Source organism: Typopeltis vanoorti, chromosome 14, assembly GCF_054136105.1.
Source record: "Typopeltis vanoorti isolate ZY-2024b chromosome 14, IOZ_Tvanoo_1.0, whole genome shotgun sequence".
Classification (NCBI taxonomy): Eukaryota; Metazoa; Arthropoda; class Arachnida; order Uropygi; family Thelyphonidae; genus Typopeltis; species Typopeltis vanoorti.
Genome location: NC_143562.1, coordinates 76,013,833 through 76,041,479, shown reverse-complemented (window position 1 = coordinate 76,041,479; position 27,647 = coordinate 76,013,833). Strand labels below are relative to the sequence as shown.

At 36.7% G+C, this 27,647-nt stretch overlaps 1 protein-coding gene across 2 annotated transcripts in view; it reads left to right on the top strand.

The window, feature by feature from the left end:
• The window catches only part of LOC150099683 (tyrosine-protein kinase CSK-like), a 262,985-nt gene that overhangs the window by 59,555 nt on the left and 175,783 nt on the right, over nucleotides 1-27,647 (top strand). For both annotated transcript variants that reach the window (XM_090404533.1, XM_090404534.1), the window contains exon 4: nucleotides 15,307-15,407. In XM_090404533.1, the coding sequence (XP_090260659.1) occupies nucleotides 15,307-15,407 (101 nt within the window). The remainder of the gene's footprint in view (nucleotides 1-15,306; nucleotides 15,408-27,647) is intronic.

Genomic DNA, 27,647 nt, shown 5'->3' with positions numbered 1-27,647 from the left:
CTACCGCAGTGTTTGCATTTAAGTTTTGCAATATATTTAATACCTCTGATTCTTTAGCTTCAATTCTCACATTAGGTATTGCTGTAGGTATAGAGATATCCTCACTTGGGTGATAGACTTTTGAAAAGTGATCACTCAGTAACTCGACTATTACATCTGATTTTGTCACCTCAATACCATCAGCACCCACTAAGGTTATCCTTCCGAAGTCATTCTTCCTCTTACTTGCCACATAGCGGAAGAACTCTTTGGAATTACCCTTGATCTCTTTGGCTAAGGTCTTCTCATAATCTGATTTAGCTTTTCTTACTATGCTGGTAACCTTCCTAGCTTGAGCCTTGTACTGCTCATGGGTGTCCTGATCGCCTTTCTCCTTGTAAATTCTCCATAACATTTTCTTTTTTTGCAGTTCAAGCTTGATACTTCTGCTCATCCATCTAATGCCTGCCTTGTTTGACCTCCTAACCATGGGGACACAATCTGATATTGCTTTCCTCAGATACCCGCTGATTTTATCCCAAGCACTGCTAACATCTTTCCCTTGCAATATGTTCTGCCATGGGATGGCTGCAAGCTCACTCCGAAGCTTGTTATAATTGCCTAACCTGTAGTTCCGTACATACCCCTTCTTAATAGAAAAATCCACAGATTTTGCAACCTCCCAAGTCAATACCACATGATCGCTTTCACCAACTGGAGGTAACGAGGACACCTTACTTATGCATATAACCTCTGAACCAATAACCAGGTCCAACACACTCACACCATGTGTCCCTTCAGTTATGTGCTGTTTCAAGTAATTATCTCGTAGAAGATGTATGAATTCCATTTCCTTTTTGCTACGTGATATTTCCTCCTTCCAATTGATATCACCGTAATTAAAATCCCCCATAATAATCACCAAGCCTTCACTCATTGCACTAAGTTGCTGATGCATGAATTCAATATCTCCCCCCGTACTCCCTGGCCTATAGCAGCATCCAACTGTATATTTGGTTGCGTTGGTCACTATTTCGCACCAGACTGCCTCAAATGAACTCTCATTCACATGTCTATCATCATGATATACTACTTTCTTTGGCTGCAACACATCAGCTATCATCAATAGTACTCCTCCTCCTGTTCTATCTTCTCTATCCTCCCTGAAAATACTGTACCCATCACATTCAATTCCAGTGACCACATCTTCTGCTGACAGCCAAGTTTCACTAATGCCTACAACTTTTGGTGAGATTTCACTGACTAATGCCAAACATTCTTCTCTCTTATTTCGAATGCTTCTAGCATTGGTATACAAAAATTGCAGATTCCCTCTAGATCTTGTACCGGCTTTAGAACTGATATATAAGTCACTAACTACCATAGTCCTATGCCGATTTTTATCCCCTCTCTTCTGCAATTTTTTCAGCCTATAAGGATCAATAAATACACAATCAGTGCTAAAGTTTCTCTCTCTTACACTCAACCCTTTCAATATTAGTTTCCCTGCCCAATAACTTCAACCTGTTCAGAAAACAATAACTTCTTCAATCGCTTATGTCCTTCCATGTTAAGATGCAGTCCATCTCTAGCATACAACTGCCTTTTTCCTTCAAACACACTCCAAACATCAACAAACTCCAGACCTCTTTTTCTGCACATTCTTGCAATCATATCATTCATTATCATTGCTCGTCTACTTAACTCGTAATTGTCAAAACGAGGCAGCACACACACTATTCTCCCATTGACACTTTTCCTCTTCACAATATCTAATAATGTTCTTAAATCTTTTCCTACCCGATTTATACTACCTCTCAGGTCATTCGTACCCACCATAACTATCATCTTGTCTGCTTCATGCCCTCTCTTTATTGCTAAAGCCACTCTTTCTATTGTCCCATCAGCCAAGCACTCCTCATGCATACCACTCTCCATACCCTTAATCATAGAATCACCATATATTTTACCACTCTTAACTTCATTCAAGTCCACACTCATGGACTCATTCTCTACACTATTCAGCATGACTCTCCCAGCTTCATTACTCAACTCTCTATTACTTAACCCCCCACTCTCACTACATCTCATTTCTTCTAGACCACTTGTGGTTTTATTATATTGACTCCCAATCACTCCCATACTATTTATTACTGAATCATTCACCAAAGACTCACCCATATGTAATCCTGTTCTAGTTACTTCAGCTAAACTAATCTCTATAGTCCTAATTTCTCTGTTTAACACATTAAACTCCGCTTTAACTTCCAGTATCTCCTTACCGATCACTTCCACTTCCTCATGAAGAAGATGAAGGTCATTTTTCATTTTCATAAACTCCCGCCGAAGTTCTTCCGCTACGGTCCCGATGTCAGCTTCCATTCCTAAACGCTCCAGCCTATCCCGACACTTCTCACATACGTCGACATTTTCGTTCTTCTCATTTTGCCAGACCGACCACAGATCCTTCACATTTTTCGGTGCATACATATAGCAGTTTCCGCAACGCATCCATTGCGAAAAATCTAACGCTGAGCCGGCCTTTCTTGTAGTAGTAGAAGTCCTGCGCGCCGCTGACGTACGTTTCTTGTTGGACGCCATCTTTACACGTTGATATAGTGAAACAAACGGCAGTGAAAACACAATATATACAACACAGTTCTAAACAATAATACCACTGAAGGACACTTGTTTCTAATCGATGCACAATTGCAGCACAATTTGTGACAAAAAGCCACACTATATTTAACTTTAAAAACACGTTTTCTAGACTAGCTAAACTCGACCGCCACATTTACCAAGGACACTAGCGCCACTTAAAAAAACAATACACAAATACACAAAAATTATTGAAGAAAAAATGAAAGAGTTTGAGAACAAGAATCAAACCTTGGAGATTTAGTGGCAAGCCTTGAAGAAAATCCTGATTGATTCAGTTAGAGAGGCATGTGGTGAAGTTGTCTGCAAGGATAGAAAAATTAGAACTCCATGGTGGACTCGGGAAGTTAAAGAGGCAGTGTATGAAAAGAAGAAAGCATATCGAAAGTTCCTGGCAAATAAGTCAGCTTGTGCACTTAGAGAATACAGAGACAAATGTAAGAAAGCTAAACACTGTGTAAAACTAGCTAAACAGAAGTCATGGGAGGACTTTGGCAAGAATATAGAAAATAAATATCAAGAAGGTGGCAAAATATTCTGGAGGTTGTTGAAGAAGCTTAAGAATGTTGGAAAGGGGGTTGTAAAAGGAGTTAGAGATGATAAAGGTGACATGAAAACGGGAGAAAAAGATATCCTTGAAGTATGGAGTAATTACTTTGAAAAACTGCTAAATGAAACAAGCAGTGATGACAGGACAGTGGTAAAAAACACCGACCAGGCATGCAGTCAGGAATACATATCCATACTTGAAGTAGAAAAAGCCATCAAAGGCTTGAAATGTGGAAAGGCAGCAGGAGTAGATGATATTCGACCAGAAATTCTGAAGTATGGTGGTATAAGAGTCTTACAGTGGCTGCACTGCATAGTTCAGAAAGCCTGGACAGAGGGACGAATTCCCGATGATTGGAATAGAGCTCTCATAGTACCCATATATAAAAATGGAAATAAAACTGAATGTGAGAATTACAGAGGTATTCCCCTACTGAGTGCTCCTGGCAAGATCTATGCAAGTATACTTGAGAAATGGGTGTGAAGAATTGTGGAAGAAAAGCTTGGTGATTCACAAGCTGGATTCAGGCCAAATAGAGGCTGTCAGGATCAGATTTTCACTTTAAAACAAATAGTCGAGAAAGCATGGGAATATAGTGAAGATCTGTATTTAAGTTTTGTCGATTTGGAAAAGGCATATGAGAAGGTGCCATGAGAAAAGCTATTCAATATGCTACAGTTATGTGGTGTGAATGGGGCATTATATCACACAATACTTAGTCTTTATTTGAGTTGTAAGTCAGCAGTTAGAATTGAAGGAAGTACAGGAAGTTGGTTTAATGTTAATTCTGGTGTGAAACAAGGATGTACATTATCCTCTCTGTTATTCATTATCTATATGAATCACATTATGAAGGAAAGTGGTATTAAACATGATACAAATTTGGAGATGTTAATGTCAGCTCTTTGCTTTATGCAGATGATGTTATACTTCCAAATAAATCCGCTACAAGTCTGCAAGATTCTCTGACTAAATTGAATAACTGTTGTAATAGATATGGTATGAAGGTCAGCAATAAAAAGACAAAGACAATGAAAATAGGCAGAATCATTTGAAAATGTCAACTGTGTTGTGAATGGAGAACCTGTGGAACAAGTAAAACATTTCAACACGATTTTTAGTGAAGATTGTGAATTAAATATAGAAATAGACAACAGAATCAGCAAAAGTCAATTGAATAAATTCATATGGAATAAGAGAGAAATTAGTCAGGACACTAAATTAGCTGTATACAAGACAGTGTTCAAACCAGTTTTAACTTATGGATCTCAGAGCTGTGTCATATGAAAAACACTTCACCAAAGACTAGAGACCGCAGATATGAGAGTACTGAGAAAGATTATAGGCGTGAACAGATGGCATCAATGGCAATATCATATTAAACACGAGGATATTAGGAAAGAACTTGAAGTTGTCAGCATCCAGGAATGCATTAGCAGAGCTAATCTCAGGTGGTATGGTCACTTAAACAGAATGAGGGAAGAAAGATTAGCAAAACAAGTGTTCTCTGCCAGGTTGGCAGGAAAACGACCCAGAGGAAGACCAAGATATAGGTGGATTGATACGGTACAAAGTGCCTTAGACGATAGAAATATAAGATCTGATAATGTTGGAGTCTTGACAAGTAACAGACTGATTTGGAGGAAAATTGTAGATAGGAAGTTAGTAATGACGTAATTTTTTTCATGTAGTACTATCATATCCTGTACACCCCTTGAGGAGACATGGCAAGAATTTGATGATGATAATGTGCTGAGCAGAAATTCAACAAGTATTTGCCATTATTATTAGCTTTGCTTCTTTCTCCAAATTTTCCCAACATATTTTTGCATGTCTGACAATCATTTCCTACTCTGCTATTTAGATCTCCTACAAGGACCAACTTTTCCTTTTTTATTGTGTCAGTTGCTTTCTCTAAAGCCTCAAAAAATTCCTCCGTTGCTACCTTTGTAGAACCTTCTGTGAGACCATAGACACAAATAAGTCTCATTGTCCAGTTTCCCATTATCATATTTGCCCACATCACTCTAATTGAGACTGTCTGCCATTCAATAAGATTAGCCTGATATTTAGTGTTGAATACTATGGCTACTCCTTCTTTTCCTTGATTATCATTGCCTGAATATAACATTTTGTGTTTATTGCTCAGAAAGGCTCACCAGTTTTTGTCTTTTTTTTTTTTGTTTCAGTCACCCCTATTATGTCGATCTGGTATTTATCCAATCCTCAGCTAGCTCCATTTTTTTTTTGCCATTCAGGCTTCTTATGTTGATAGTACCGATCTTGAACTCTGGTGATGTTGAGTTGGGGTAAGTTTTAGGATTTGTTCCAGTAGCTGACTTTTCACTGTTTGCCCTGGTTCCCTGACAAAAGCAACAGGGGCTTGTTAAACCCGGTGATTCTCCAGCCAGCATGAAATTCTGTCACTTGTACCATCATTTGAAATTTATGTTTAAGCCAATAAAAATACAATTTTGTTGGCTAAATCCCAAATTTCTAGCCCATCCTTGTCCATTCAGTATCCAACTAGATACCTAACAGGTTGCACCATAAGAAGGTGAGGATAGGATATTAGGTCAGAAGCGCTGGTTAGTTCTCCGCATTCCTTTGAAGGCTATGTGGAGGTCTCCTCTCAGTTATATAGCTTTGACCCTTAAGCACACCTCTGAGAGGAACTGAGAACAACAATCTGGGTATTGTTTGTTATATGATTTAAATGCAACATTATATCAAATGATGTAAAATCAGTTGTGAAACCAGGTTGCACACCTCAAGTATTGATATGTGACATTCCTGGTTGCATTCCTCTTGAATATATATATATATATATTATTATTATTATGGGTGACTCCAAGGAGTCCTTAGACTCATCGAGGGAGGCTCTAAACATCATCCATCACAACTATTCGACATTCACACAGTATCTATCATACTTTACCTTGAACTCATTCACTGTCATAGCACCCACAACAGTCTCTTGCAGCTTATTTTACTCATTCACCACTCTAAAAGTAAAAAACCCAGCTCTAACACCCTTGCTAACCACACTCTTGCCCAGCTTCCATGGATGTCCCCCTAGTCCTCCCACCACCAGTCCTGTTCTCAAAAATATCCTCTGAATTAATCCTATAGAATCCTTCTAGCAGTTTGGATGTCTCAATCATATCTCCCCTTTTCCGCCTATCAACTAGTTTCTGCAACCCACAAATCTTCAACCTGTGTTCATAAGGTTCATTCCATAGACCTGCTAACATCTTGGTCACTCACCTCTGGATCCTCTCAACCTCCTCCCCATCAAAAAAAAACCTAGGTGACCAGATCTGTGCACAGTAATCAAGATGGGATTTTATCAAGGCTCGATACAGAGGAACAATAACTTGCTTATCTCTGCTCGTCAAAGTATTCTTCAGCATCCAAGTGATTTGATGAGCTTGTTTAGCCACTTTTGCGATGTGCCCCCTAAACTTGAACTCCCTATCCACCAACACTCCCAAGTCCCTGGCCTCATCAATCTCCTGGAGTACAGTTCCACCAGTGTGATACACTGCTGGTAATCTTTTCACCCCAAAATGCATAACCTTACATTTTGCCACATTAAATTGACATCCATTCTCCTTAGCCCACACCTCCAATCTATCCAAATCATCCTGCAAAATTTTGACATCTTTTGTATTCACTATTGCCCTACCCAACTTAGCATCATCAGCGAACAAATGAACCATTCCTCTCCGAACCTACCCTATATTGTTAATGAACAAATTAAATAGCAGTGGTCCAAGAACAGAACCCTCCGGCATGCCACTAGTCACAGGCCATCTTTTGGATTCTACTCTCTGGTATCTCTCCATCAACCACCCACCTATCCACCTCACCAACACTACATCCATTCCCATATGTTGTAGTTTACGGATTAGAATTCCATATGGTATCCTGTCAAATGCCTTAGCCAGGTCCAGCAGTATCACTGTAAACTCATTACCCTTATCCAGTTCAGCCATCACTGTGTTATAAAACCTGAACAAGTTACTGAAGCGTGATCTACCCTTCACAGTATCTCATTTTCATCAATCCATTCTTGTATTTTTTCCTTGACTACTTTATCCAAGACCTTGACAACGACTCCTGATATGCTGATCGGTCGGTAATTTGCAACAGTAGTCTTGGATCCTCCTTTATGTAGTGGAACTATTTTCCCCTATTTCCACCCCTTCGGGACTAAACCAGACCCGAGAATTTTCCCACTGTTCTGTCATTTGTTTGTCATTTGCTGACAATGCAAAATTGGGTAGAGCAATAGTTAATAAAGATGATAAAATTTTGCAGGATGATCTTTATAATTACCAGATACTCAACTTATACTTATTTATCAGATACTCAACTGCCTCACTAGGTGAGGCAATTGAGTATAAGAATGCATAGAAAAAGCCTAAGTTAGCACCACTGGTAACAAACCAGAATAGGATAGTTAGTATAAAGGGTAATGATGGTAGTGGAACTAAGAGTCTATTGCAGTTTATGTATGCTAATGCCGGGATCATTTGGGAGAAGGGGAGGAGTTTTTGGCATTGGTTAGTTCATCATATTATTATTATTTCGGGCGACTCCAGGGAGTCCTTAGACTCATCGAGGGAGGCTCTAAACATCATGTCCACACAACTATACGACATTCTCACAGTATCTATCATACCTTGCCTTGAACTCGCTCATCGTCATAGCACCCACAACAGACTCTGACAGCTCATTCCGCTCATTTACCACTCTAAAAATAAAGAACCCAGCTCTAACACTCTTGCTAACCACACTCTTGCCCAGCTTCCATAGGTGTCCCCTAGATTATAATAAATTTAGTTTAATCCTTTAAGTGTGAGCAAACAAAGTTTGCACCTGAAAGTATCTTCAGGACTGGGGTAAGGTGGTACGACACCCCTAGTTCCCTAGTTCTCCCACCACCAGTCCTGATCTCAAAAATATCCTCTGAATTAATCCTATAGAAACTCTTTAGCAAATTATGTCTCAGTCATATCTCCCCTTTTCCACCTATCAACTAATTTCTGCAACCCACAAATCTTCAACCTGTTCTCATAAGGTTCATTCCATAGACCTGCTATCATCTTGGTCACTCGCCTCTGAATCCTCTCAACCTCCTCCCCATCAAGAAGAAACCTAGATGACCAAATCTGGGCATACTAGTTGAGATGAGGTCTTATCAAGGCTCGGTACAGAAGTACAATAACTTGCTTGTCTCTGCTCGTCAAGGTATTTTTCAACAACCAAGTGAGTTGATGAGCTGATTTAGCTACTTTTGCAGTGTGCCCCTAAACTTCAACTCCCTATCCACCAACACTCCCAAGCCCCTGGCCTCATCAATCTCCTGGAGTACAGTTCCACCAATGTGGTATACTGCTGCTAATCTTTTCACCCCAAAATGCATAACCTTACATTTTGTCACATTAAATTGACATTCATTCTCCTTATCCCAGAACTCCAATCTATCCAAGTCATCCTGCAAGATTTTGACATCTTCTGCATTCACTATCGCCCTACCCAACTTTGCATCATCAGCGAACAAATGAACTGTTCCACTTAGATCCTTCCCTATATCATTAATGAACAGATTAAACAGCAGTGGTCCAAGAACAGAACCCTGCAGCACACCACTAGTCACAGGCCGTCTTTTTGGGCTCTACTCTTGAATAAACTTCCCTTTGATATCTCTCCATCAACCACCCACCTATCCATCTCACCAACCCTATATCCATTCCCATATGTTGTAGTTTACGGATTAGAATTCCATGTGGTATCCTGTCAAATCATAAGCAAAGGTTATTGGCATATGTAAGATATGGCTGACAGAAGATGATATAGTTAGTGTGATAAAATGTGAAGGGCATAGTGTGTTCAGGGAGGATAGAAAAAAGAATTGGCAGTAGTAAGGTGGGGGAGTATTGATGATAGCTAATGATTATGCAACCAAAGGGAGTAGGAGTTCAACTGCAAGTCAGTGAAAATAGCATATTTGAGGCCATCTGGTGTGAGAGTGGCCAGCAGAAGAAAATATAGGTTTGTTGCTTCTATAGACCAGGATATGATGGGGATAGTATGCATTGGTAAATAAGTTCAATGAGTGGAGGGCAGGTAATTATTATGTAGGAATTTATATGGTTACTAAGGAATTATTACCTGAAGCAGCATGTGATGGAATGTAATAGTTGTTTGAGAGTGCTGTATATAGTAATTTGATCAGAGAAATTTTTTTATAACCAATATGACCACCAGTTGATAACAGTGTTCATATGGGTCTTGACCTGGGAGGTGGCTAAATGTGTGGATTTTCAGTTAAAAAGGGGGGTAGATGTGAAAACAAAAGCTCTTAAGTATGACAAACAGGAGATTGCTTATATCAGTGCACTGGAATGTGAAACTGCAAGGGCTGGATGTTGATAGTGTATGGAAAGTAGTCAAGGAGTATTTGAGAGAAATAATGGCAGACTACATACTTGGAGTCAGGTATGTAGTCTGTTATTTGTAGCTCATGCTTAATGATGGATGAATACCATCCTTAAGCAGGAGCTACAACAAATTTGTAGAGGTAATTCAAGAAGAAAGGTGACCAGCAGGCACATGAGCAGTACAAAGCACAGGCTAGAAGCATAACCAGTATGATAAGAAAGGCAAAAGCAGAGTAAGAAAGGAAATTAGCAGTACACACCAAAGATGACCCCACAGAGTTCTTTCAGTATGTTGCAAGTAAAAGCAAGAATGCCTATTGCAAAAAGCTTTTAATGAATGCCAATGGTAAGGAGGTAACTGAATCAGGCGAAATATTAGAATTACTAAGTGAACACCTGGCAAGAGTATGTCATACAGATGGAGATATTGCAGTAACAAGACAGAGGGGCAAAGGTTTGTATGGAAACTGAGGTAAATTAACTGGAGTTGGGATTAGATGGTATACCAGCTTGAGTTTTATGAGAAGGTTGTAAGGAATTGGCAATGCCTTTGACCAGATTTTTTAATCTAAGTCTTGACTCTGAGTTGATCCCAAGGGTGGGGAAAGAGGGGGAAAATAGTTCCATTGCATAAAGGAAGCTCCAAGACTGATATAGCAAATTACTGACCTATCAGGAGTCATAGTCAAGGTATTGGAGAAGTTGGTCAATAGCAAAATACGGTAAAGGAGAGACAGAAACATAATACTAATGGGGGGGGCATCATGGCAACCCACCCTTCATTTCTGAAGGATGGATGTACCTCAGTAACTTGTTCACGTTTTTCAATATAGTGACAGCTGAGTTGGATAGGGTAATAGGGTTACAGGATACTGCTGCAATTTGCAAATTCTTTTGATAGGATAGTGCATGGAATTCTGATTAATAAATTGTAGAACATGAGAATGAATATAAAGTTGAAGTGGATAAGAGGGTGGTTGATGGAGAGATACCAGACTCTAGTTTATTCAGGGATAGTCTAGTAGAATGCCTGTGGCTAGTGGTGTGCCACATTCATTACACTGGCCAACAAAAAAAAAATTTTTTTTTGTTGGCCAGTGTAATGAATAACAGAGGGATAGTGTACATCCTTGTCTCACACCAGATTTAACATTAAAATCTTCCTGTACTTCCTTCAATTCTAACTGCTGACTTATAACTCAAATAAAGACTAAGTATTGCATGATATAATGTCCCATTGACACCATATAACTGTAGCATATTGAATAGCTTCTCTCTTGGCACCTTGTCATATGCCTTTTACAAATCAACAAAACTTAAATACAGATCTTTGTTATATTCCCATGATTTCTCCACTATTTGTCATAAAGTGAAGATCTGATCCTGACAGCCTCTATTTGGCCTGAATCCAGCTTGTTCTTCAACCAGCTTTTTTTCCACAATTCTTCTCAACCGTTTCTCAAGTATACTTGCATAGATCTTGCCAGGAACACTCAGTAGAGAAATACCTCTATAATTCTCACATTCAGTTTTATTTCCCTTTTTATATATGGGTACTATGAGAGCTCTACTCCAATCATCGGGAATTCATCCCTCTGTCCAGGCTTTCTGCACTATGCAGTGCAGCCACTGTAAGACTGTTATACCACCATACTTCAGCATTTCTGGTCGAATATCATCTACTCCTGCTGTCTTTCCACATTTCAAGCCTCTGATGGCTTTTTCTACTTCAAGTATGGATATGTATTCCTGACTGCATTCCTGGTCAGTGTTTTTTACCACTGTGCTGTCATCACTGCTTGTTTCATTTAGCAGTTTTTCAAAGTAATTACTCCATACTTCAAGGATATCTTTTTCTCCCGTTTTCATGTCACCTTTATCATCTCTAACTCCTTTTACAGCACCCTTTCCAACATTCCTAAGCTTCTTCAACAACCTCCAGAATATTTTGCCACCTTCTTGATATTTATTTTCCATGTTCTTGCCAAAGTCTTCCCGTGACTTTTGTTTAGCTAGTTTTACACAGTGTTTAGCATTCTTGCATTTATCTCTGTATTCTCTAAGAGCACAAGCTAACTTATTTGCCAGGAACTTTTGATAGGCTTTCTTCTTTTCCTTCACTGCATCTTTAACTTCCTGTGTCCACCATGGAGTTCTAATTTTTCTATCCTTGTAGACAACTTCACCACATGCCTCTCTAGCTGAATCAATCAGGATTTTCTTCAAGGCTTGCCACTGAATCTTCAAGGTTTGGTTCCTGTTCTCAAACTCTTTCATTTTTTCTTCAATAATCTTTGTGTATTTTAGTCTACAGTTCACATCTGAGAGCTGCTCAACTTTTATTCGCTTTAAAACTTTCTTGCATGTTATTCTTTTCAATATGAAATTCAATTTTATACCGCTCTAGACTAAATAGTGATCACTTCCAATTTCAAATCCTCTGTACACTCTGGTGTCTTGCACCAGGGAGAAAACATCACTATCAACAATAACATAGTCAGTGAGACTTTTCTTATTCCTTGCCTCTTCTCTCCATGTGAATTTGTGCACATTTTTATGTTGGAACATGGTGTTAGTAATAACCAGCCCATGTCCTGAGCAGAAATCCAACAAATATTTGCCATTATTATTAGCTTTGCTCTTTTCTCCAAATTTTCCCAAAATATTTTTGTATGTCTCACAATCATTTCTTGCTCTGCAATTTAGATCCCCAACAAGGACAAACTTTTCCTTTTTCATTGTGTCAGTTGCTTTTTCTAAAGCCTCAAAAAAATTCCTCCAATTTGTGGGACCATAGGCACAAATAAGTCTCATTGTCCAGTTCCCCATTCTCATATTTGCCCACATTACTCTTCTTGAGACTGACTGTCATTCAAGAAGATTAGCCTGGTATTTTGTGTTGAATACTATGGCTACTCCTTCTTTTCCTTGATTGTCATTGCCTGAATATAACATTTTGTATTTATTGCTCAAAGATCTCACCAGTTTTTGTCTTTTTTGTTTCAGTCACCCCTATTATGTCGATCTGGTACTTATCTAATTCCTCAGCTAGCTCCATGTCTTTGCCATTCAGGCTTCTTATGTTGATAGTACCGATCTTTAACTCTGGTGAGGTTGAGTTGGGGGTGTGTTTTCAGATTTGTTCCAGTAGCTGACTTTTCGCTGTTCACCCTGGTTCCCTGGTGAAAACAACAGGGGGTCTTGTTTAACTGGGCGACGCTCCAGCCAGCATGAAATTTTGCCATGTTGTACCATCATTTTTTTATTTTGGTTTAACCAATAAGAATACAATTTGGTCGGCTAAATCCCAAATTGCCAGCCCATCCTCGTTCGTTCAGTATCCAAGTAGATACCCAACAGGGTGTACCGCAAGTAGGTGAGGATTGGACATTAGGTCAGAAGCCCTGGTCGGCTCTCTGCATTCCTTTAAAGGCTATGTGGAGGTCTCCTCTCAGTTATACAGTTTTGACCCTTAAGCACCCCTCGAATGAATTCGAATGAATGGCTTTGGAATGTAGAGGGCAGCTGTAGATCACAAGTGGCAGAATCCTGACTGCTGGTCACTGATTAGTTGGTATTTTTCTAGGTGGTTCAAGAATCAGTTTTGATGATCGTCATAGTTTTAGAGAGAACAAAAGTGAGATCAGTTGAATGGTAGTTCATTGGTTGACTTTTATCGCTTTTCTTTGGGATGAGTTGGATGTGGACCTGTTTCTATGTTTAAGACAGATTCTTGAATAGGATAGATCAAAGTGGCGATACAGGATGAGTGTTAGTCTGGGGAACAGTTTTTTTTAACACAATAGGTGTTATACCACCGAGACCAAATGCATTGTTTGTGTCCTGGTTATTTAGGATTCTTCAGATTTCTCTTTGATGGAAGGCTATGGGTGACATGAAGGGAGCCGTTCCTGTGATGATTTGGTAATGATTCTTTTACAACTGTTGAGAGCTGCATAGTGGGCTGCTTAATTTTGATTTTGAGCCATTCCTGGTAAAGAGAGGTTTTTTTTCTTTTCCTGCATTGGCACACCTTTTTGAGAACCAAGGTTTGGATGGTTGCTGAGAATTTGGAGTGGAATAAGAGATGAACGCCTTCATTCCTGTGAGGATGATTCCTGTTATTTGGTCTGAGAACGTGTTTTTGATCAGAAGAACTGAAGCAGTAGTTGGACCATGGGAAGGAGAAATAGAAGAGTTGGAGGTCCTCCCAGTTAGCACCCTATAGTGCCAAAGGACATAAGACTGTGAACTTGTGGGCTAAGGTTGTTCTGTGGTAAAAGAGTTGTATGAGGTTGTGGTCTGAGTTACCCAGAGGAGAACCGACAACCAAAGTTTACCTGGTAGGGGAGGTTGTTAGAAATAAGTCAGGTGCGGTGGAAAATTTATAGGGGTTGTCAAGTATTCTGGTAGGAAGATTGATGATCTGAGATAGGTCATTGCTATGGTAAACAACTCAGCATCCCTGCTTGATTAATTGGTGAAACTAGAGAAGGATAGCCAGTGAGTTGTGGACATTGAAATCCCCAAGAAGGATGACATGACCTCATTATTGGGGTATTTCGACTGCATAAAATTTATTTGAAGAGGTCAGAGTGGGTGACTGAGTGGTCAAAGTGTTTGGAGAGCAATAGAGAGAGAGAGCATTTGAAAAGGACTGGTTAATTTGGTAGATAAATTATGAGCCAAAGCATATCAAGCATTGGGATTTCAAAGATTTGCACTTTCTGGCATGGTATGTCAGTTCTGATGAATGTACAAGTGTCGCCCTTGGGATGGCAAGAGCTGTGTAATGTGTAGTTTAGTTGAAGGCTAATAAATGAGCCTTTACTCAAGTGTAAAATGATTCATCTTATTTTTTGTAAATGTGAATTTGTTAATGGAGTGATTATCAGTGCTATCATCTTAGAAATGTTTTTATCATTAAAATCTTGTCTAATAGCCAGAAAAACTTATTTTCTGAGTTAGCAGTGTGTGAGTACTATATGTCATTATACTTTCACTTTTTTAAATGTTATCTTAAAAAAAACTAATTGGATAAAATACTTGTTAATCAAATGTAAATTTTGTGGATTCATTTAAGGTATTGATATATATATATATATATATATCAATACCTTAAATGAATCCACAAAATATATATATATATATATATATATATATATATATATAGAGAGAGAGAGAGAGAGAGAGAGACAGTAAAGGAATAGTTATTTATATAGAGTTAATTACAGTTGACTTTCACTGTAGCAAACTACTGAAAAGTTCCCAAAGTCATCTTGAATATGCATGCTCTGCTAAAGGAAATTCACTGTAGCAAAATCATTTGCCAAATAAATTACTCTTGTGGCCCTTTATAGTTTGCTGTAGTTGTGAGAATCAACTGTAGTTTTATATTTTTATTTTGTAAATAGTCGAACTTTAATTTAGTTTGAATTAAAAAATAGAAATATATATATACACTTTTGCCATATTTCTATTACTATAGCTCTTGAATAATGAGAGTTAGAGATGTTTTCTGTAAATCCATTGTATAGTGCCATAGTTTGCTAACAAATATTTTGCAAGTTTCTTATGTTTAATACCAGAAAGGAAGGAAACCTGATTATGATGGTTGTATAACTATGGAATGAAGTTTTGCAGGTTTTAAAACAGTTTTTTTTTTACTAGGACCCAAATTGGTATCGAGCACGTCATGTTGATGGTAGAGAAGGCCTAGTCCCTGCAAATTATATTCATAGGAGATCAGAAGTTAAGCTGAATGCAATGCCGTGAGTACTGTTAAAATAAGTTTTGCTCTATGATATGACATCCTGAACTAGAGGCTGAGTTTAAATTCCATTCTGGCAAATATTTGTGAATGGTTTTAATAATTTTCAGTGCCTGATGTGAGGCCATTATCCTACTTATTCCAGACCTGAAGTAGCTTGAAATAAAGTGTTTGATCTTTCTCAAACAGCATTCCTGGATTATCTAATCCTTAGCTTGCCCTATAGTACTAATGTACTGTTGATACTGTTGATTTGCTGTTAACTATTTCTGTGTGGGAGGGATTTCATAAAATTTTGGTAGTTTTGCTGACTCCAAGATGGAAGAATTTCATAGCTAGTTTTCTATCTCTCATCAGTGAGAAATTTGGTGGGGAGAAGAAGAGTGACTGAGACAGCTGATATAAATAAGTCTACTTCCTTGATTAGAGAGCCCTAATGATGCAGATCCAATTAGGAATCTGATTTGTTCACACCAGTTATATCAATCACTTCTTTCCTCACTGTAGGATGACATGCAGGCTAGCTGTTGATCACTCATATCCTTTCCTTTGTAATTGGAGGTGACTAATTATAAAGTTTACTACCTAAGATTATAGATTATTTTTGATGTCATTTTTTAATGGTAAATGAACACATTTAGTTGAAGGTTTCAGGTAAGTGACATTAATATTTGTAATCCAGAAATATTCTGAATTACGAATTTTTTACGTTAAAATAAACAAAATAAAAAAAAATTAACATGTTAAAAGAATGAAAACAGAAAGATTACCAAAACAAACCTTAAATTACAAACCATTAGGAAAAAAGAAAACAAGACATCCTCTAAAGAGATTCAACGATGACTTCTAAGGCCAGAACAGGCCACTCCAGGTCCAAATCCCTGAAAAGCATGATGATGATGATGATGAATTTTTTAAGGTCAGAAATATCAGGATTATGAGCAGTTGAAGTAAATTATCTATTTTCCCATTAAAATATTATTGTTCACATTATGAAAATTTTGCATACTGAATGACCTCATAAAACCAATTCTGAATATCACCTTGAATACTATTATGTTTGGATTGCACAGAAGAAAATGGACCTACTAATCAGTGATTTGTTCATTTACTATTTACAGATGGTCAATTTCAGCTTTGTCTCTTCTTTAGGTATACTTTTGTGGATGGTGCTCCTCTGAACTAGCATCTGTCATTTGTTCACTCTTCAGTAAGCCTGTTTAAAAGATGAGCAGCAGCTGCTTAACACCCTTTTATAGTTGAGCTTTGGACTAATTGAACTTCCTCTTTCATTTCAACTGCTTCTTGTTTCTTTGGAACAGCCTTTCTCGCAAAGTATTTTTCACATGCAACTTTTAGTTCTTCAGAAAAATATAGGTTTCTTCTCCCATAACTTGTGCCTACTCACCACATCAGCATGCTGTGTTCTGCAGCCTATTGCATGTGGGGTTCAAATTCAAAATTCAAATCAAAATATTCCATTCCTGTTTTTAACTATGATAATAAAATATATGATATACTTTGTGTAGCATTATAAGTAGTGAGCTAGGTCTGACATTAGACATGAGAAATCACTTATTCATTCCATAAGTTTTGAAAGGTCTCAAGTAGTTATTCCTTTTTAAATTTGATTTTGTGAAGCATCACCTTTGCAACTTTTGTTAAGTCTTTCCATTGAGAATCAACATTTCTGGTGGGTTTTGTTTCTTTGAATGCTTACGCTGATTGGCAGAGATTGTGTAGTAAGCAAGGCATGACTTGTCAGATTGATATCTAATGTAATTTTGAATTTTCTAGAATTAAACAAATGTCATCCTTCCATTTGTAATAAATTTATTTAAGAGTATATTATCTGCCTAAAGTTGAATTGAGGTTAACATCTCCAAATTTGATATTCAAAGGAATTAAAAGAATTTCCCTACTAAGTGTCCCAGGTAAAATTTGTACAAGCATACTTGAGAAGACGCTAAATTGCGGAAGAAAAACTTGAAGTGTGTGGGTTCAGACTATATAGGGAATTTCAGGATCTTCAGATTTTCACTTTACAAATTGAATAGTTGAGTAATCATAGGAATATAACATGTATCTGCGCTTAAGTTTTGTAGATCTAAAAAAAAGCATGGAACTTGATACCAAGAGAAAAGCTTTTCAGAACACTACAATTATATGGGGGTAAATGGAACATATGGAGCAATACATTATCTATATTTATGTTGTAATCAGTGAAAAAGCATTTGACAAAGTTAAAAGAAGCATTTTATTTAACATATTAAAAGAAAGACAAATACCAAATAATATTCTAAAAGCTATCATAAGTATATATGAAAATAATCAAATACAAATAAGATCAAATCATGAGCTGTCATATACAAGAGAGATAAACTAAGGATAGGGATGTCCCCTTTTAGCAACTCTTTTTAAAATTTATCTAAATGAAAATAATAATGAAATGGAATAAAAATTTCCATCAAGGTATTAAACTTTCTCCTACTGTGAACTTAAACACTCTCCTTTTTGCTGATGACCAAATAATAATTATAAATTCTGAAAAGAATAACATGTAAGAAAGTTTTAAAGCGAATAAAAGTTGAGCAGCTCTCAGATGTGAACTGTAGACTAAAATACAGAAAGATTATTGAAAAGAAAATGAAAGAGTTTGAGAACAGGAATCAAATCTTGGAGATTCAGTGACAAACTCTGAAGAAAACATTGATTGATTCTGCCAGAGAGGCATGTGGTGAGGTTGTGTGCAAGGATAAAAAAATCAGAACTCCCTGGTGGTCACAGGAAGTTAAAGAGGCAGTGAAGGAAAAGAAGAAAGCATATCAAAAGTTCCTGGCAAATAAGTCAGCTTTTACTCTTACAGAATACAGAGACAAATGTAAGAATGCTAAACAGTGTGTAAAACTAGCTAAACAAAAGTCATGGGAGGACTTTGGCAAGAATATAGAAAATAAATATCAAGAAGGTGGCAAAATATTCTGGAGGTTGTTGAAGAAGCTTAAGAATGGAGGAAAGAGTGCTGTAAAAGGAGTTAGAGATGATAAAGGTGACATGAAAACAGGAGAAAAAGATATCCTTGAAGTATGGAGTAATTACTTTGAAAAACTGCTAAATGAAACAAGCAGTGATGACAGCACAGTGATAAATAACACTGACCAGGCATGCAGTCAGGAATACATATCCATACTTGAAGTAGAAAAAGCCATCAAAGGCTTGAAATGTGGAAAGGCAGCAGGAATAGATGATACTCGACCAGAAATGCTGAAGTATGATGGTATAAAAGTCTTACAGTGGCTGCACTGCATAGTTCAGAAAGCCTGGACAGAGGGACGAATTCCCGATGATTGGAGTAGAGCTCTCATAGTACCCATATATAAAAAGGGAAATAAAACTGAATGTGAGAATTACAGAGGTATTTCCCTACTGAGTGTTCCTGGTAAGAACTATGCAAGTATACTTGAGAAACTGTTGAGAAGAATTGTGGAAGAAAAGCTTGGTGAAGAACAAGCTGGATTCATGCCAAATAGAGGCTGTCAGGATCAGATCTTCACTTTACGACAAATAGTCGAGAAAGCATGGGAATATAACAAAGATCTGAATTTAAGTTTTGTTGATTTGGAAAAGGCATATGACAAGGTGTGAAGAGAGAAGCTATTCAATACGCTGCAGTTATATGGTGTCAATGGGGCATTATATCAAGCAATACTTAGTCTTTATTTGAGTTGTAAGTCAGCAGTTAGAATTGAAGGAAGTACAGGAAGATGGTTTAATGTTAAATCTGGAGTGAGACAAGGATGTACATTATCCCCTCTGTTATTCATTATCTATATGGATCACATTATGAAGGAATGTGGTATTAAACATGATATCAAAATTAGAGATGTTAATGTCAGCTCTTTGCTTTATGCGGATGATGTTATACTTCTAAATAAATCCGCTACAAGTCTGCAAGATTCTCTGACTAAATTGAATAGCTGTTGTAATAGATATGGTATGAAGGTCAGCAATAAAAAGACAAAGACAATGAAAATAGGCAGAATCATTGAAAATGTCAAATGTGTTGTGAATGGAGAACCTGTGGAACAAGTAAAACATTTCAGCTACTTAGGCACGATTTTTACTGAAGATGGTAAATTAAATATAGAAATAGACAATAGAATCAGCAAAGCTGGTATGGTGGGAAGTCAATTGAATAAATTCATATGGAAAATAAGAAAGAAATTAGTCGGAACACTAAATTAGCTGTATACAACACAGTGTTCAAACCAGTTTTAACTTATGGATCTGAGAGCTGGGTCAGAAGTAAAACACTTGACCAAAGACTAGAGACCGCAGATATGAGAGTCCTGAGAAAGATTAGAGGCGTGAACAGATGGCATCAATGGCAATATCATATTAAAAATGAGGATATTAGGAAAGAACTTGACATTGTCAGCATCCAGGAATGCGTTAGCAGAGCTAATCTCAGGTGGTATGGCCACTTAAATAGAATGGGAGAGGAAAGATTAGCAAAACAAGTGTTCTCTGCCAGGTTGGCAGGAAAATGACCCAGAGGAAGACCAAGATATAGGTGGATCGATACGGTACAAAGTGCCTTAGACGATAGAAATATAAGATCTGATAATGTTGGAGTCTTGACAAGTAACAGACTGATTTGGAGGAAAATTGTAGATAGGAATTTAGTAATGATGTAATTTTTTCATGTAGTACTGTCATATCCTGTACACCCCTTGAGGGTACATGGCAGGAATTTGATGATGATGATGATGATGTTTTAAATTTAAATGAAATAGCCAAAGATTATGGAATGATAATATCAACAGAAAAGTCAAAAATGATGACCTTTAAAGGACAAGATCCAGTAAGAACTAAAATAGTAATAGATAACAAGATTTTAGAACAGGTGAATTCATTTAACTACCTAGGATGTATGATTACCTATGAAAATGAAAAAGATATAAACCTAAAAATTGCAAAATATTAAAAATAACAGGTGTAATTAACTCTGTATTTAAAACAAACCAGACTAAAAGTATACAATACATTATCCCTACCAGTCTTGTATGGAAGCGAAATCAGACAATAAAACAAAAAGACAAAGATTAATAACAGCTGAAATGAAGTTTATGAGAAAACTGCAAAGTATACTCTTTTTGATCACAAAAGAAATGAAGAAATTATGAAATAATTAAACCAGGAATCAGTAATAGAAAAAATATAAACACAAATGGATGGAACACATTGAAAGAATGAAAACAGAAAGATTACCAAAACAAGCCTTAAATTACAAACCATTAGGAAAAAGAAAACCAGGGTGTCCTCTTAAGAGATTCAATGATGACTTCTAAGGCTGGAACAGCCACTCTAGGCCTAAATCCTTGATAGGCATGATGATGATGATGAAGTTGTAATTAACAGTTAGAACTGAAAGTAGTACAAGCAGCTGATCGGGTGTAAAATCAGGTTTAAGATAAGAGTTGCACACTATCTCCATTGTTATTCATTCATCTATATGGATTGTATTATGAAAGAATATGGCATTAAAACCTGATGTCAGAATCAGAGATATCAAATTTAGGTTTCTGATCTATTCAGATGTTGTACTCCTGAACAACATCTGAATAGATCAGAATAGATCTTTAACGAAATTGAATAACAACTGAAATAAGGTTGGCATGAAAATCAACTATCAAAAAAAAAAAGACCAGCTATGAAAATAGGAAGGAATGAGTATATTTCATCACAATTTTTAGTGAAGGCACAAAAATTTAGGCACAATTTTTAGTGCAGATGGCAAATTAAATTTGAAAACAAGGACAATACAATGAGGAAAGCTGTTATGGTGAGAGACCAGTTAAATAAATTTATATGGAATAAGAGTAAAATTAATGAAAACACTAAACTACCATTATACATGTGTTTCTGTCAGTTTTAACTTATGGTTCTAATTGTTGAAATAAAAAATAATAGAAATAATACAGTCTATGAAGACCACAGATATTTGGTGGTAATGTTTTGTATATATTGCAATATGCTTCACTGGGATTATCATACTTCTTTTAACCAGTTTTTATATAAATGATTTGTCAACCATACCTTTATAAATTTTGTTTGTATTGTTTTGCTTTCTGTATTATAATGGAGTATAGAAAATCTAAATAATTTACAACAGTTTGCACTGCATGTACCACATGAATCGTAAAGAGAACTGCAATGACCGATTGACTGATTAGCACATATGTGCTAATCGCCAGTCAGTCATGCTGGCTGATTGGATTTCTGATCTGATAGATCAGATATATCAGATCAATGTAAAAATAATCATAATTTACAATTACAAATCTTTTTCTTTACAATTGTTTCTCTGTTCTAATATATTATTAGTTTTGGTTTCATAGCACGTATATGGGCACTTGTTGATGTGCCTGTTAGTGATATTATTGTCAAAATTAAATGTGAAAATTTGAAAATTAATGTACTTACTAGACTTTGATAGTTTGTAATAATTTTAATCTTCTTTATTGTAGTATAAAATTGTCGAGTGTTGATATTTCTTGTGTTTTATTTAGACATTCTGTTTGCACTAACGAGACAACTTGTTAGCCATTATACTTGTCATTTACGTGGAGTGCACATGCTTGCCGAGGAGTTTGATGGGTGATTGACATCTGATAGAGTGAGCATTCAGTATCGGGGTAGTGAGGTAAACAAGTAAAGAGCTAATGGAAATTTGAGAATAGCAACCTGAAAATTTTGTTCTTAGGAAGTTTTTCAGTTTTACGTGACAGTCGGGAGAATATTAATTGAAGATTCTGAAAAGGAATTGTAGAACTGTGAGTCTTTAAACTGGTGGAGTTGAGACTGTCAGCAAGTATTTAGTAAATAAAAGAAGATATTGCAGTCGACGTTCTAATTGAATATTTGAGGAAATGCTGAATGTGAAGTTTCATCTTCTGTTTTAAGGACACTGGATTACTATGGAAAAAGCAATTGATGAAATTGGAAACTGTAAAATGGCTTAACATGAAGAGCTCAGCTTAGATATGTTGTTTATGAAGTAGTAGAAGAAACTTCTTTCTCAGTTACAAAAATGAGTAAATTGTTGACAAATAGAACAAGAGGTAAGAATGTTTATTCTTCAGTGAGAGATGAGGAATAATATTGTATGCTACATAAGGGAGATAAAAAAGGATCACATGGAAAAGAAGAAAGTTTTATATTTTCAGAAAGGACCTAACCGAGAAACTGACGCTGAACATTTTTGTTGTTGTGAAAACAAGATGTTTAGTCTAGTAGACGTGATTAAGTATATGTCAAACAATCCAATAATAGAATGAGTCAGAAAATGAATAATTTTAATATTTTTGGATAAGAAAATCTCTAAGGGTTGATTTATTTTAGGCCTTGAGTCCAGTTAATTTTGTAGTTATTTATGTAATTTTATTTAAATGTATATAATGTTTTAAAATCATTTAATGTATATATATTTTTTATTGGTCTTGAATCACTGATTTTCCAGATTCTAAAAGAAATAGTTAAGTCATTGCACCAATTGGAATTGAACCCTTGTGTAATTAATAAACGCTCAGAGTATAAAAACCAATTTATAGAGATAAAGTAAATAGAAAAAATGATAAATAATAACAAGCACATAGTGCCCATCAGCCATGCCACTCATGCATGATTAAGTAGGTCCAATTTTACCCAAATTTATTTTGTATTTTCATTTCAAAATATAAAATATTTCAAATTTCTGACCTGATATGAACAGATAAATAAAGAGCTGATCTTAACCAGTTCTTTATTTTCTGTCTCTTAAATCACTTATATAATTAAGAGTGATTTAGAAGACAAACATCAGTTTATATCTTTGTCTTCCTCAGTCTTTTCCCCAGTTTTGCTAGGTTTTCATCCCCAGATTTGTTTAGGCTGTTATTCTAGGTCACTTCACCACCTTAGATTAGCTCTGTTTATACCCTCCTAAATATTTATAATACCCATATATAATATTTATTTATAAATATTATATATGGGTATTATATTATTATAAATATTTATAATAATATAATAATATTTAAAATTTCTGTTGCCTTTTTTTTTTCTCTCCCAAGGCTGGCATGGTTAGCCTCTCACCATGCCAGCCTTGCTTATTCTGTTGTCTACTATACAATTTCTATACTTTCAATTGCAGCATTAAAATTATACAATAGCTGAAATGATTTACTTGTTCAGTAGATTCATAACTGAGAATGCCATATGAAAACAAAAAAAAAAAAAGCAAAAACAATGATGTTTTTGCTTTTTTTTTTTTTTTTTTCATAGTTTCTTTTTCATGCTGATTTTCAAACAAACTTTTCATAGCTTTAATGTGATTTAGTTTGAATTTTGAAGCAGAACATTTGCATGAACAAATGTAATACCTTCAGTTTTGAAATCAGGTTTAATATCACATTACTTATATTGTGATCAATATAGATGATGAATAACAGCAGATATAAGTGTATTCTTGTTTAACAAGGCTACACCTACCTGCCATCTTCCTGTACTTTATTTCCAACTACTGACTTAAAACTTTGGTATCAGCTGTATGTTGTTCTCTCGATGATATAATTTGCACTATATAATTTTATTATTTTGACAATTTTTCCCTCAGTACTTTATTATAACTCTTCCAGGCCTACAAAACTTAGATCCTTTTGTATTCTTGTGATTTTGGACTTTTTTTAATCTTAAAGTAAAAGTATGGTCCTGACAACATCTGTTTGGTCTCCGATTTGCTAATAGGTTTTCTTTTGTAAGTATTCTTAGATCATGCTAAGGGGAGAATTCCTCTGTAATTATTATTATTATTATTACGGGCAACTCCAAGGAGTCGACAGACTCATCGAGGGAGGCCCTAACATCATGTCAAGAACAACTATTCTTCTTTCACACAGTATCGATCATACCTCGCCTTAAACTCATTCACAGTCATAGCACCCACAACAGACTCTGGCAGCTTATTCCACTCATTTACCACTCTCCAAGTAATGAACCTAGCTCTAACACCCCTGTTAACCACATTTTTGCCCAGCTTCCATATATGGCCCCTATTCTCAAAAATATCTTCTGGATTAATCTTATAGAAACCCTTCAGTAATTTGAATGTCTCAATCATATCACCCCTTTTCTGCCTATCAACCAATTTTTGCATCCCACAAATCTTCATTCTGTTCTCATAAGGTTCATTCCACAGACCTGCCACCATCTTGGTCACTCGTCTCTGGATCCTCTCCACCTCCTCTCCATCAAGAAACCCTGGCGCCCATATCTGGATGCAGTAGTCCAGATGGGGTCTTATCAGGGCTCGATATAGAGGAACAATAACTTGTTTGTCTCTGCTCGTTAAAGTATTTTTCAGTAACCAAGTGATTTGATGAGCTGTTTTAGCCACTTTTGCAATGTGCCACCTAGACTTCAACTCCCTATCCACCAGCACTCCCAAATCCCTGGCCTCATCAATCTCCTGGAGTATGGTTCCACCAATGTGATATACTGCTGCTAATCTTTTCACTCCAAAATGCATAACCTTACACTTTGCCACATTAAATTGACATCCATTTTCCTTAGGCCAGTCCTCCAAACTATCCAAATCATCCTGCAAAATTTTGAAATCCTGTGCACTCACAATTGCTCTACCCAGCTTTGCATCATCAGCAAACAAGTGAACACTTCCTCTCAGATCCTTTCCTATATTGTTAATGAACAAATTGAAAAGTAGTGGTCCAAGAACAGAACCCTGCGGCACACCACTAGTCACAAGCTGTCTTTTGGACTCCACTCCTAAATAAACCACTCTCTGGTATCTCTCCATCAACCACCCTCCTATCAATCTCACCAACCCTATATCCATCCCCATCTGCTCCAGTTTACTGATTAGAGTTCCATGTGGTATCTTATCAAAGGCCTTGGCAAGGTCCAGTAGAATCGCTGAAAACCCATTACTCTTATCCAGTTCAGTCGTTACTGTGTTATAAAACGTGAGCAAATTACTGAGGCATGATCTACCCTTCATAAAACCATGTTGTTCCCCATACAGTATCCCATTTTCATCTATCCAATCCTGTATTCTTCTCTTGACTAGTTTCTCCAAGACCTTCACACCGATTCCTGATATGCTAATCGGTCGGTAATTTACAACAGCAGTCTTGGAACCTCCTTTATGCAGTGGAATTATTTTCCCCTCTTTTTTCCCACCCCATTGGGACTATCCCAGACCCATGACTCAGATTAAACAGAATGCTGAAGGGTACTGACAATTCTTTAGCTGCTTCACGTACGACACGAGCTGGTATACCATCCAATCCCACAGATTTATTGACATTGAAGTTTTGAAATAGACTACTCCCCTCCACTTCATTCACCACAATTCCTGTATAAACTTTTGGTTCATTCATTTCTGCAATGTCACCACCTGGATGATATACTCTTGCAAAGTGCTCGCTTAGTAATTCAACTATATCAACTGATTCAGTTACCTCCCTACCATCTGCATTCTTTAAAATCATTCTGCCATATACATTTTTTCTTCTACTTGCAACATATTGAAAAAACTGTTTAGGATTGTCTTTAGCCTGCATGGCTAATGTTCTTTATCCTTTTTTGCTTTTCTTACTACACTCGTTACCCTTCTGGCCTGGGCTTTATGCTGTTCATGTGTCTGCTGGTCACCTTTCTCCTTAAATTCCCTCCATAGTTTCTTTTTTTTTTGCAGCTCAAGCTTAATGGTGTTATTCATTCATTTAACTCCTACTTGATTTATTATTCAGACTCTAGGTATACAGTCGGCCATTGCTTCATGCAAACACTTCTTAACCGCCTCCCACGCACTGTCAACTTCTAGCCTTTGCAGTTTTACATGCCATGGCACTATACCAATCAATCTGCTAAGCTTGTCATACTTACCAGCCTGATAATTCTACATGTATCCTGTCTTAATTGTAAATTCCACACCTTTAGCCACTTCCCAAGTCTAGACCCTATGATCACTCTCACCAGTTGGTGGCAACGTGGTCATATTCGTTACAGCCAAATTCTCAGTTGCAATTACTAGGTCAAGCATTCTCTGACCCTTAGTATTTTCCATTACATGCTGTCGCAGATAGTTATCCCTTAATAACAGCATAAAATCCAATTCCTTCCTCCCATGTGTCCTCTCCTCCTTCCAATCAATGTTACCATAGTTGAAATCTCCCATAATAATTACCCTCCTTCCACCCATTTCTTCTATTTGCTTATGCATACTATCTCCACCATCTATTCCATCACCTGGTCAATAGCAGCACCCAAGTGTATATTTTATTCTGCTAGTTTCAATCTCACACCAAATAGCCTCAAATGTGCTCTTATCTCTATCCTGTGGTTCTACTTCTATTCTCCTTGGCTGTAGCTCATCCGCTATCATCAATAACACACCTCCCCCCATTTTATTCTCCCTGTCACTCCTGAACACACCATACCTCTCACATTCAATTCCACTAGCTGTGTCATCTTCTGTCAGTCATGTTTCACTAATGCCACTAACCTGTGGTCTGGAAGTGCCAACCAAGGCCAAAAATTCTTCCTTCTTGTTCCTAATACTTCTGGCATTTGTATACATGAACTGAAGAAGCCGATTTGTCCCATCCCTATATTTCTATTTATATTTCCTCTTACAGATTTTTGCAGTTAGGGCTCTATCCTGATATTCTGGGATTCATCCTTTTGCCCATTTCTAAATTATGTAGTGTAAAAAATATAAAATTTTAATACCCCCTATTCTGGCTTCCATTCCACAATTTCAAATTTCTGATAACTTTTTCTACCACTGTTCTACATTAGTTACTTAATCTCAGAATAATTACTTCAGACATCTTTGATCTTTATCATCAGTTTTTAAATATTACTTTTCTATATATCCAGAAGGATGGCAAAATGTCCTTTCCTTATTCTTAGCATTAATCACCTTTGTAACTTAGCCTTTTCTATGCACATGCTGATTTACTATCCAAAACCTTTCTATATCATTCTTTTTTTCCCAGACTATTTCTTTAACTTCTTGAGTCTACCTGAAGCTTTTCTATCATTGTAGACAAATTCAATGCATACATTTTTGCTGCATTGACCACTGTGGTTCTTGTTACATTCTTTCCTTTTTTACTTTACTGAATGATATGTACATATTTTAGCTAGTTTCCATTTTTAAACTCTTCAATTTTTT